The sequence below is a fragment of the Hypanus sabinus genome, chromosome X1, assembly GCF_030144855.1.
Source record: "Hypanus sabinus isolate sHypSab1 chromosome X1, sHypSab1.hap1, whole genome shotgun sequence".
Classification (NCBI taxonomy): Eukaryota; Metazoa; Chordata; class Chondrichthyes; order Myliobatiformes; family Dasyatidae; genus Hypanus; species Hypanus sabinus.
Genome location: NC_082738.1, coordinates 42,922,106 through 42,935,365, shown reverse-complemented (window position 1 = coordinate 42,935,365; position 13,260 = coordinate 42,922,106). Strand labels below are relative to the sequence as shown.

Below are 13,260 nucleotides of genomic sequence, written 5' to 3'. Positions count from 1 at the left end.
TGTGCAGGATGTGTTCTGAGACCGTAAGAGGTTGTGTGATCTGCACTCTCAGGAGTTTAAAACTGCTGATGTAAGGGTGGGGTGTGAGTGGTAGGAGTTCTCCTGAAGTCAATAACCATCCTTGTTTTGTTGACACTGAGGAAGAGATTATTTGCTTGGTAGCAGGCCCTGAGCTTTTTCACCTCTTCTGTGTAGGCCATCACATTGTTGGGGACAAGCCCCACCACTGTCTTGTCATTGGTAAGCTTGACAACGTGATTACTCGGGTGTTCGGTCATGCAGTCGTGTGAGCAGAGTGGACAGCTGTGGGTCAGCACAGAGCCCTTGGTGGGGGGTGCACCCGTGTTGAGGATAATGGGGAGGGAGGAACAGTTGAGCATCCTGACTATAAATTATCATATCACAGCAACAACAATACTTTTCAATTGTCCTGCAGGATCTTGAACACAAGATTAAAGTTTTGGAAAACCTACAAGATGATTTTGATTTCAACTACAAGACCTTAAAGAGCCAAGGAGGTGAATTGTACTATGTGCTATTTTGAAAAGATCGATGATAGCAAAGTAACTTCTCAAGGCATTATAAATTGAAGATAGTTAATTTAACCATCATATGTTTTTTCAAGAAAAAGAAACTTTTATTTTTTCATTTTGAAAATCTTTGTTAATTATTATTGAAGATTAACAAAAAAGCTATATTAAGTAAATGTCATTATATACAATAAAGAATTAAATTAGCAAATAACTGATTAACAGAGCTAAGCAATATATCAAAAATAATAAAATAAAGTGTTAAGAATATTTTTTTTGAAAGAAAAAGGAGGAAAAGAAAAAAGAACCCCTACTAACTTACAAAAAACCCTACTAACTGAAAAAGCAAACAAAAAAAACCCCATTGGGAGCACAACCCCGGAGCTATACATCATACAAACTTCCACAGAAAAAAAATATCAATCCGCCAACTCAAATCCACTGTATATAAAAAAAAAAGGAAGGAAACCATATTAATTAACTCAAATCAAATGATAGTAGAGGGCGAATGAACCCCACCTTTTCTCAAAATCAAATCGAGGCTGGAAAGTTCAACTTCTGATTTTCTCCAAACTAAGGCATAACATCACCTGAGAAAACCATTGTATCAAAGTAGGAGCAGAAACATCTTTCCATTTCAACAAAATAGCCCTTCTGGCCAATAATGTAACAAATGCAATTACATGTTGGTCTGATGGAGAAAATACCTTGAACATATTGAGGGACTATACCAAATAAAACAGTCAATTTATTAGGTTGTAAATTAATTTTTAAAACTTTAGAAATTGTAGAAAAAATAGACTTCTAAAAAATGTTTTAGTACAGAATACGACCAAAACATATGTGTCAATGTGGCTGTCTCGGTTTTACATCTGTCACACTCACAATCAACATTAGAAAACATTTTAGACAGTCTCTCCTTTGTCAAATAATAACTATGCACAATTTTAAATTGAATTAGAGAGTGATTGGCAAAGATCAAAGAAGAGTTAACCAACTTCAAAATCTGCAAACAATCGTGTTATCAGGGTCATGTTAAGCTCTCTCTCCCAATCTTGCTTGATTAACTTTTATTCTAAATATTAACAGATGTACAAGATTTAAATGGGAATTCACAAGCGGCGACAAGGCAGAAGATGGCACAGTTGGAGCAGATGTTGACTGCTTTAGATCAGATGAGAAGAGTAAGGATCTTTAAAAAAAGATTGTTTGCCTGATGTTCAAAATTTAAAATGATTGTTCTTAACTATAAACCTTTACTTTTAAACAGCAAATAGTCACTGACTTAGCTGCCTTGCTGTCTACTGTGGAGTTTGTGCAGAAGACATTAATGGATGAAGAACTGGCTGACTGGAAAAGGCGGCAACAAGTAGCATGTATAGGAGGTCCCCCCAACATCTGCCTTGACCGTCTTGAAAACTGGTACAAAATCATATAGTAACTGAAAGATCATTCTTTTCTAATAGAATGAGAGCAGAGACAGCATGGATTTATGAAACTGAAATTGTTTAGCTAGTCTTTTGCAATTCTTCAAGAATGCGGATGTGTATTTGGATATCTGAAAGGCTCTCACTAAAGTATTACATTGGAAACTGACAAGTAAATTTCAGGGCATGGAAAGGGTGCACATTCTGCTGGACTTAACTAACAAATAGAGAACATTAGGAATAAGCACGTCTTTCTGGGGTTAGCAGGCTGTAACTCGTATTAGTTAAAAAAACAACTTCGTTAATGGTGCCATATTTTCTGGAACAGTCGTTTGTATTAATATGCAGTTAGCTTTCACTGAATTTTTGAGGGATTACCAGCCTGTATTAAACTATTTTTGAATACAAAATAGTATCTTCTTATTTACGTAGTGGTGGTCTGTATATCACTGCCTTGCTAAAAGTTTCAGATCAGCCTTCAGCCAATCCCAATAAAATTCTAGAAAGCTAGAATATAAATTCAGGAGCAGCTATCGAGCAAGGAGATAAATTAATGCTTTTGGTCAATACGAGATACCTCTGTTATTTCAGACTTCCAGCATCTGCAGGATTTTGCTCTGGCATAGTAAAAACCTTGTTTGAAATTTAAAAAAAACTGTGGCAGGAGAATCTAAGATGCAGATCAAATGTCTGTTTGGCATAATGGGTTTTTTGTTCCTCTGTGTATCAGGATTACATCTTTGGCCGAGTCTCAGCTTCAGACGCGACAACAGATTAAAAAACTGGAAGAACTGCAGCAAAAAGTTTCGTACAAAGGTGATCCTATTGTTCACCACAGACCTGTGCTGGAAGAGAGGATTGTTGAATTATTTAGGAGCTTAATTAAAAGGTACTTTGAGTTTGTGCATGTTAATCCTTTGTATTTATACAAACCTTTGATCTGGTAACCATTGCTCTACCATTATTCTGTGTTATTTTGTGCGTGCAATCTAGTCCATTTATTTGTACATACAACTTAAAAGGAATGACATTTATTCACAGAAAATAGTAATTTTCCACAATGGAACTTGATTAAAATAGAATGACACAAGACCCATTTAATTTTTGTGTCTTTGTGCCTCTTGTGTAGCTTTGCAACGTGCAAATGCAAATTGAGAGGACAATTTGGTAACAATGGTACATCTGCATCAGGCCATTTGTTGTAGTTAGATGAAGATTGTGAATGCATATGATTGAGTTACAACTCCCATTCCTTTACCTGCAGCCTTTACTGCCAAGTTTTTTGCCTCTTTTTGTATATGGTGCAAAAAAAACTATTTCAAAACATGTGCCATCTGACTACCTTGAAATAAATGTAAACTCAGGTTATGAAGTACGTGCCACATATCAATACAGCAAACTTGTATTTGCAGTTTTTTTTTTACATATATTAGTCAATTGCAGTCACCCAATAGTGTACTTGTCCATTTTCAGATTAGCAGTAATTAACCAACATAAGCCAACTTTTAAATTTAAATAAGTCGTACTGTGGCAACAGATACTACCAGATATAGTTAATTTGTAACATTTATAGAGCTTCTGATTGACCTAATGTGTCTATTCTTTCTTAGTGCTTTTGTTGTGGAGAGACAGCCTTGCATGCCAATGCATCCAGATCGTCCCCTAGTGATCAAGACAGGTGTGCAATTCACGACTAAAGTGAGGTAAGTAGCAGAGCAGTCATGGTAATGCACTGCTACAATAAAATTGGATTATATTGGCAAAATACTCACCTGAATTATTGGTTATTGGTTCTGCTATTGTAGCTGGTTGCTAATTGATTAGTTTACATAAATTTTAAAATTGATATTTAGAGTAATCATTAGTAGGATTTGTACTGTAAATATTTTTAAAAACTGCCAACTCCACTAAATATAATTGAATATTCAAAGGTTTTGTTTAATTTCCTCTGTGCAATTAAATGTATCTGTAGCAATCTCATGTTCTGGAATTTGAGATTTAAGCAAATGGCAGTGTATCTTTTTAAATGACAAGAGACTGAAAGGTATTTTTGTGTTCAGAAGGACCTGGGTGACCTTGTGCACTGGGAGTTTATGCCCAGGTTTAGTAAGTGATTAGAAGGGCCAAATGTGTGTTGGTGTTTATTGCATGAGGTTTTAGTTTGACTGCAGGGGTAGAAATGTCTTGCTCCATCTACATAAAGGTCTGGTGAGACTGCTTCAAAAATATTGTGTACATTGAGTATTCAACCATAAGACATGAATATAGGACTGAAGTTGTTGCACTTGACTGCTCAGCATACATAACAAGATAAATAAGTTTTAGCTCAGATCAAAATTGATTGGTACAGTGTCATGGACATCATGGTGATATGGATAAAAGAGGGCCAGAGCAGGGAGCTAAACATCCAAGGATGAGCATCCTATTGAAAAGACAAACAGGTGGGCAGAGGGGGAGTGGTACCTCTGTTTACTATATAAAAAAAAAGATAAGTTGATAACAAGTAATTATGGATCAGAACATGTAGAATGAGCCAGTAAGGTAACAAGACTGATGGGGGTTGTATACAGGCCTCCAAGTTTAATGGCTCTGGGCCTGTTCAGAAGAATGAGGGGGGGAATCTCAGTGACTCCATCCAGGCAAGTATTCATTAGGTTTCAATGTCAAGATGCTGTTTCTATTAGTAGGAGAATCTAGGACATGAGTGCTCAGCCTCACATCCCTTTAGAACTGAGATGAGGAATTTCCTCAGATGGAGTGATGTATTTGTTGCCATGGAGCGCTATTGAGGCCAAGTCATTGAGTGTATTTAAGGCAGCAATTGATAGATTCCTGATAGGTAAGGGGTTTTAGAATGGAATTGAGGTTGAAGTGACGGGTTATCTGTTAGGGGTTTTGGCTGAGGCTTGGGAATCAGAGGGGGAAGGGGCTAAAGAATGAAGGCAAGGATTTAAGTTGATGTGTAGGTCTTCTAGTGTCCTGGGAATGCCATATGAGTGGTGCCGAGGACGTGTTCCCTGGCAGTGCTGCAAAGCAAGCTTTATTTTTTAATAATGGCACAATCATTTGCTGCCCTAATAGAGACATCATGCAAGTGTGTGGTGGAATGAGTGTGATACAGGAAAGCCAGAAGTGGCTTCATTTATGGGAAAAACTCCCCCCCCCCCCCCCCCCCCCCCCCAAAAGTTGTTAGATGCTTGTGTAGGGGACTTTTTTTTTAGTGGAATTGCCAGGCATCATTGTGCTTGCTCAGTCTTCCTGCAGTTTTGGAGCACTGAATGTTGAAAGATTGGGTTCAAAATGCAAAGCAGGAATCTGAATTTGCAATTCTGTTTTGGCCAGTAAAGTGCAATTACCAATTCGTATTACATGCTGATTTGAGTTTGAGTCCTATCTAGTATGGAGTACCACTTGCCCTAGCAGCAAACTCTCCCACAATCAACCAAGGTGCATTTGTGATTGTACTGAGAACTTCCGAGGCTGTCTGTTGGGAGCATACAGCCCTGTGTAAGCAAAAAGAGTATCACCTCACAAACCATCCTGCCACCTGTTGCATCAGCCACCTCCTTCCCCATGTATGGAAGAGTCAGTGGTTCTCATTGTGACCTTCATTAACTCCCTCAGAACCCACAAAACCGGAATGGAAGTGTGTCACCCTCAATCCTGAAGGAGAAGTTTTCGTCAATTGATGTAAACCCCTAGAAAGTGAAGTGCTCCCTTTAGATGGATTTCACATATGTGCCTTGTGTTCATGTCAGATTGTCATGCTCAACTATGTTCTGTAAGCAGTTAAATCACTTTAATGAAATGAAAATTACAGCATGAATATTTAATCATCTTGCAAGTAGACTGAGCAACCTTAATTTGGTACTAAACTGAGGTAATTTCCCTCAAGATCTTGTAGCATTGAGTTGCTTCCTGCTGCTAACTATTTGCAGCATTATTTGTCTTAAAGATTTCCTGCATTTAAACCACAATGTATTCTTCATATGTGTAATATAGTAATGACATTTGCACTTCAGTCTGCCATTCCTTTTGCATTGTATCTAATACATGCTTTCCATTTGCAGGTTGCTGGTTAAATTTCCTGAATTAAATTATCAGCTAAAGATAAAGGTTGCCATTGACAAGTGAGTACAAATTAATGACTAAACTGTTAATATTGTTGTTAATCATAGATGTGTTTTATTTTGCTAGGAATACTTGCTGCTGCTGTATTTTCTAACATATGTGCCTTTCCATTATACAAATGTAATTCCTTTCACTCTGTTTCCAATTAATGTACGTAACTTTTTTAAACAAGTAAATGATGACATGCTTTGTCCATGTGTTTATAATGATGCATATGTTTTAAGTGACATCCTTTATCCATTCTGCATGTTTGAGTGTCACTTCTCCTCCACTCTTGAGTTTCACTTTTATGTATGTTATGTTTTTAGTTTTATTTATCAAGAGACAATGAAATATTAGACCTTATTACCCAATAGCACCTAAAAATGACTCAGTTGATCCTGCCAGTAGTATAGGATCAGTGTATTGATGTAATTTGAAAGTTTTCCTCCCATACGCTATAATGTATTTGCAATTGTATTGAGACTATAGATAGAACCTCCTGCAGTCAGTACATGAAGACGTCATTGGCACTAATAAATTGGCAGAGTTTATTGTTTAGACAGGATAGGTGATCCAGATTTTTTAACAGTTGAATAGCAGTAGAATTATCAGGGCTGGAAAGCAAAGGGGAGCAAATTGTTGTTCACTTTCACAGAGCCTTGGTGTATCTAGAATGCTGTTTTGTGTTCTAGAAAAAACACGAGTGAAAATCAAGAAAATGCAAATTGTAAAGATAAACAACAAGTTACATAAGTGTGGCTGGTGTGCCACATTCTTTTATGGGGTGGGGAGAGAAAAGGAGAAAATATCTTCACCTAATTAAAATTGCAGAAGGAAAGTCCTTTTAGCTTCAGTTAATTTCCTCTGAATTTCTAGGACTACAGACCTTAACAAAATTTGTACTAATGTTTTCTGTCAATCTTGTTTCAGGGATTCTGGAGACGGTTCTGCACTGAGGGGGTGAGATTTTTGTTTTACCCTTTTCAGCTCTTCTCTTTATACTGGAAGATATATTGACAATTTTTTTGTTTGTGCACCATCCTCTATACTCTCTATCAAACTGTAACTTTAATCCTTATAATTTAGAAACATTGAAAACCTACAGCACAGTACAGGCCCTTTGGCCCACAAAGCTGTGCCAAACATGTCCTTAACTTAGAACTACCTAGGGTTACCCATAGCCCTCTATTTTTCTAAGCTCCATGTACCTATCCAAGAGTCTCTTAAGAGACCCTTTCGTTTCCACCTCCTCCACCACCACCACTGGCAGCCCATTCCATGCACTCACCACTCTCTGCGTTTTTAAAAAAAAACTTACCCCTGACATCTGCTCTGTACCTACTTACAAGCACCAACTTAATAGCATGTCATAGAACTAGAAGCCTTTACAAAAATACGTAACATTGTAAGTTAACTAGACAGCCTACCGTGCACACCTGACCATCTTACAGTGGAAAGGGTGTGCAGGATAGGCCACCTATATTATTCAGGCTAAAAATAAAAATCATTGTTTATGCACAAGAAAATTAAATTCAATCACTTCAATACTTTAGAAGACTCCTTTGTACAATGAATATTGTTATTGCCTTTCCATTTGCTTATGATATAATTAAACTGAAGATATATCAAAGTCAAGTCGCTTTTTATTGTCATTTCGACCATAACTGCTGGTACAGTACACAGTAAAAACGAGACATAGTTTTTCAGGACCATGGTGCTACATGAAACAGTACAAAAAGTACACTGAACTACGTGAAAACAACACAGGGAAAAAAAAAGAAACTACACTAGACTACTGATCTGCCCAGGATTGCATAAAGTGCACAAAACAGTGCAGGCATTACAATAAATAATAGACAAGACAATAGGCACAGTAGAGGGCAATAAGTTGGTGTCAGTCCAGCCTCTGTGTATATGCAAGGTAATTACTCTATAACTCTGAGACTCCACTTTAGCACAGATCAGTCTTTAAAATATCGTCTGATAACCAAATGTGAATCTGCTTGAATAAGGTCAATGCCTTTCCAGCCTCTGCATTACAAAAGTTATACTAAAATTTATTCTTGGGATGTGGATTATGGTCGGAGAGCTGCACTTAATACCTATCTCTAATGTGCAGGAACTGTACAGTTTAGTGGGTTACTTTAGAATGAGAGATCTCAAATTGTTACCTTGCAATGAGTTTTGTGTTTAATAATATGGTTAGTTAGGTTTTCAGTCCATTGAATCCAAATGCACTTCTGAGGATGCAGAAATCTTATTTTGATGCCCTACAAAGTAAATTATGTTTAAAATTATTGCTTGTATTACTTTAGCAAAAAAAAAGTGAAAATAAAGTATAGAAATTGTAGGCTTCAATTTTAAATTTTTAGAAAAACTTTAGGCAAATGTGTATTAAGCATTTATTTCCAGATCCAGTATGAACCATGTATTCATCTATAAATCTTGTTTGGTGTGTAGATGAATTGTGGATTAATAGTACATGTCTATTTTCATTTCCAACATTTTAAATGCTTGGAAAATTCTGAATTTTAATGCAGAATTTGTGCATTTGTAATTTAGTAAAACTGAGCATCTTTGGAAATTTGGTAGTGCAGGTTGGTGGATCTTCCAGTCTATTGGATGTTGCCCCTACACTGAAATATTGATTTTATTTTCTCCTCTGTCTTCCCCCCCCCCCCCCCCCCCCATTGTTACAAAGTGGCACAATACATTTTCTGGAGAAATTAAAAGGAATGGAATATATGCAGGCATTCTGGACCCCGGTGCTAACTGCAAAGCTACCCACATTCTTGACCATTAGTGTTGTGGACCCCCAGCTCTAGCCCTCTTCACTCTGCGCTCCCAGCTCACATTTTGAACTAATTGGATCAGCAGGATTAGTAAAACTTGTGTTTGGAAGTTTTAGTGAACTTTCAAGTTATAAAGATGCTGCATAAATTCATTTTAATTCCCTGTTTGGTCTACAACTACAAATTCAAGTATAATATGGAATACCATCTCTGCTGTATCATAACTGTAAACTAATTATTAATTGTTTGTGAAATTCTGGATTAACTGAAGAAGCCTGAACAAGTAATTTGTTAGAGAATTGAAATTAGTTGTAAGGAATGACCTAGTAGAATACCAGCTTGAATGCCAGTTATGGTTTCATTGTTTCTTCTAATTAGATCACGGAAATTCAACATTCTGGGAACCAATACAAAAGTTATGAATATGGAAGAATCAAACAATGGAAGCCTTTCAGCAGAATTTAAGCATTTGGTTAGTATTATGGAGATATGCTGAATACTCTATAATTGATTTAAGATGCTTGCTCATTATTCTCTGTGATATCGGTATGTATTTAAAGGCTGCCTATATAAACTTAAGTATTTGATTTGCATTTTTAGCTAAGTATCTGAAATTGAGATATTTATGCTAGTGAGTATAAACCTAGATCTCTATACATTTCTGCAGTCTGTCTTTCACTATAATTGATGCATTACTATAGTATCAAGGTAAGGCTTGTACATCATGCTTGCTTTCTGTGTAGCCTTCTAATTCAATACAAAATCTTCAATAAACGTATTGACATTTTCTCAACATAAAATACAGCTGTTGGTATTGCCCTTCAAATGCAGTTTATAGAGTATCCAACAACTTAAGCTAAAAGGAAATAAATTATAAATGTTAGATTGGTTGTGTTAATCATAAAGAGCGCATAGTTTTAAGTTGCAGACAGTGTTAATCAGATGGGAAATTGGTTGGGGCAATGGTAGATGGAATTAAATCTTGGTAATTGAGGTAATGGATTCAGAGTAGTATATGTTTTATAAATGGTAGGACCTGAGGGAGTTTAGAAGGACAGGGGATCCAAGTACACATCCATAGATCCTCAAAGGTTGTGCATGGATAGGTAAAGGGTTAAAGAACCTATTCAAAATGTTTGCCTTCATTAGTTGGGTCATTGAAGAAATAAAGATATTTTGTGAAGGTGTGACTTTACAAAGGTTTGGTTCGGCCACACCTCAAGTATTGTGTGCAGTTCTGGTTGCCACAATATAGAAAGAATGTGAATGTATGTGAGGGAATGCAGAGGAGACTCACTAGAATGCTGCCTCGGATGCGACACTTAACTATGAAGAGAGTTCAGAATCAGATTTATTATCATCGGCATGTGTCGTGAAATCTGTTGACTGTAATTTGTTTAAAAAGCTGCTTTGCTTTCCTTGCAACAGAGAAGCCTGAGGGAGGCCTACAACATTTGAGAGGCATGCTGTAAGAAATGTTTTTCCATAAGGGAAACAACTGAAAACAGAGGGTATAGATTTTAATAAGAGGGGATCTGAGATTTTTTTTCATCCAGAGAACAACTGCAGTCTGGAAAGTTATGACTAAGAAAGTTAGTGGAGGCAGGTACTCACAATGATTAATTATCTTGGTGAACACTTGAATTGCCAAAGAATAAAAGGCTGGTAAAGGGTATTAATTTAGATGGATACCAGATGGCTGGAATGGATATGGTTGTACAGATAAACTCATCATTTGTAAATGAATTTCCACTTGCTTGCATTCTTATTTTGTGATGAATCACGACAATTAAAAAATCTTCTTGAATAGTGTTTGGCATTGTGGAATATATTCAACTATTTTATGCATACTACTTCTAATTGAGCTCTTAAACTGAAACTGCAGTACAGTGTTTTTTCCTAAGTGATGACTATGTGCTAATCAGTTTTGTTTTCATTTTAGACACTGAGAGAGCAGAGGTGTGGAAATGGAGGAAGAGCAAGTAGTGATGTAGGTACAAATTTAAAATCAGCTTTTTTAAAGAAACTACATTTTCAATATTACTCTCCTCAAGTGCATCCAAGTGAGGTTTGTTTATCAGATTTTATAAAGTTACTAGTATCCCAAATTTGTCTTGGAGCTGCTTCGTGTACTTCAAAGTGTAGTGAATTATTTTCGGCATTCTTGGTCAAAGCTTTTCCTAATTATGAATAAAAGCTGACATGGTTACTACACCCCTTAGTAACAAGCATTTCATATTGAAGTAGTACAATTTGTAGAATTGGTATAGAAGAAGATGTAGGGGATGTTTTATTTATCTTTCTGTGCTTTGGTGAAGATGCATGTTTATGCAGTTTATCCACCCATAACGACCTTCATTTGAGATAATACTGTTCTATATTGTTTTAGGCTTCCCTCATCGTTACTGAAGAGCTACATCTGATAACTTTTGAGACAGAAGTTTACCATCAAGGACTTAAAATTGATTTGGAGGTGTGTTGTGCCATCTACTTTTCTTCCATGGCATTTCTTTTTACCTTTCATTTTACTTGCAGCCATTTAAGTGTATTTGGCAAACCTAAATCATAATGTACTTTCATGGCAAAACAGTGTACCAATATCTGATGGTGCGAGCAACTGTGTAACTGATGCCATCATTTTGTGAAAAATGCTTTGCATTCTCTTTTGTGTGCTGATGGATTAAGCAGTCTTCACACTCAGATTACTTTCATCTGTACTTATAGATTACTTGTTTTGGATACCATGCATTGATGTATCAACATTATTTCCTGCGCATTGTCAATGGTACAGAGGCAATGCAGAAGAAAACTATTGCATGCATTTTTGAAAATGTTTTTAGAGGTATTGTGTCATGTTGAATGAACAAATGAGAATGCCATTTTTCCTATAGTGTGCAATATTTTGTAATTTTTAATTTTGTTTTCAACAGACCTCTTCACTGCCAGTTGTTGTAATCTCTAACATCTGCCAGATGCCAAATGCTTGGGCCTCAATCCTTTGGTACAATATGTTAACCAATAATCCTAAGGTAAGAAATTGCCTGGTTCTTCAATTTAATGTTATCCAATCTTTTCTGGAAAGGAACATTTGGAGCAATGTTTAATTGAGTAATAAAGTAGAAATTTCTAATATGGCCCATTTATGATAATGTCTAATGTTCATGCATTTTCTAATATGATAAAATAAAGTCAGAGCTATTTGGATATGTTCAGTTACCGAGGTTAATCTGCAAAAAAAAAAAGAATTTGTGACATTCTAAAGACTTGAATACCAAATGTAGAATTAAATTAATGAGAAAAAATTCAGGAAGATGTAATTTGGCTGCATTCATGTAAAATCTGATTATCCTTGTGATGTTATCTCTCAGCAAGCTTTCTGAAGTAGAAGGATGGAAGATTTTATGTTGATTTTTCTTTTCTGTAATTTTGTTTATGGTAGAATAAATTATGGACTAAATGCAATGATGGTAATGTAATTTTCCAAATTCAAAGGATAATGTTTGAATTAAATTTTGCATTACTCTGTATATTTTCATATTGTTGAATTAAATAAGTATTATTACTCATTTCCAGCCTTAGTAAGGTAATGCAGTTGGATGTGATAAATTTTAGTGTTGAAGAAATAGTAATTTACATTTAAGTCAATATTATTGCTAATTAATGATAGTTAATTTGCTGTTTTGTATTGTGAAGTTATTTATTATTTATTGTTTTGAAGCAGAATGTGAACTTTTTCACAAAACCTCCAGTTGCCACATGGGACCAAGTAGCAGAGATTTTGAGCTGGCAATTCTCTTCAACCACAAAAAGAGGACTCAATATGGAACAGCTGGGGACATTGGCTGAGAAGCTACTTGGTGAGTCATAGAAAACTTGTCACGGAAGTAAAACCATGAGTCGGTACAACCAAGCACTATAATTTATAACTTACTGGAGTTCTGTTCTTGCTGGAAATATCCTTCTGATGAAATATGAAATCAAATCCTATCTGTTCTAATAAAGTCCCTCAGACACAACTTAAATGCCTAAAAGATTTTCTGTTGTTCAGATAACATACCTCTCCATCTTTATTGTGATGTAGGATCATAATGTTGGAAACTGTCTTTTTGGCTACAAAATGAAACTCCATAATATAAAGTATAATTCAGTTGGAAATGTTCAGGGACAGTAATAAATTTATTACTAAAGAAAATTGAATTTTATTTTCAAAACTAGAACTTTCAATGAGACTTGAAGTTCATTATTAATATTGACTTTACTCTCTCTGGCAATTGGTTACTGTCAATTATCTGTCATTTATAGCCATTTCCAGTTATCCTAAAACACTGTTCTGACCAATATGAGAAATAGAAATATTACAGTGGTGAATACATGTCATACTGGAAAGTCTTAAGTCTT

At 35.8% G+C, this 13,260-nt stretch overlaps 1 protein-coding gene across 5 annotated transcripts in view; it reads left to right on the top strand.

The window, feature by feature from the left end:
* stat3 (signal transducer and activator of transcription 3 (acute-phase response factor)) overlaps positions 1-13,260 on the top strand; it is a 43,929-nt gene that overhangs the window by 23,857 nt on the left and 6,812 nt on the right. For 3 of the 5 annotated variants that reach the window (XM_059956476.1, XM_059956478.1, XM_059956480.1), the window contains 12 exons: positions 437-518; positions 1,620-1,714; positions 1,801-1,952; positions 2,688-2,846; positions 3,568-3,660; positions 6,028-6,087; positions 7,001-7,030; positions 9,241-9,334; positions 10,805-10,852; positions 11,252-11,335; positions 11,793-11,891; positions 12,581-12,719. In XM_059956476.1, coding sequence (XP_059812459.1) covers positions 437-518; positions 1,620-1,714; positions 1,801-1,952; positions 2,688-2,846; positions 3,568-3,660; positions 6,028-6,087; positions 7,001-7,030; positions 9,241-9,334; positions 10,805-10,852; positions 11,252-11,335; positions 11,793-11,891; positions 12,581-12,719 — 1,135 coding nt within the window. The remainder of the gene's footprint in view (positions 1-436; positions 519-1,619; positions 1,715-1,800; positions 1,953-2,687; positions 2,847-3,567; positions 3,661-6,027; positions 6,088-7,000; positions 7,031-9,240; positions 9,335-10,804; positions 10,853-11,251; positions 11,336-11,792; positions 11,892-12,580; positions 12,720-13,260) is intronic. The other 2 variants (XM_059956477.1, XM_059956479.1) reach the window with 1 other exon arrangement.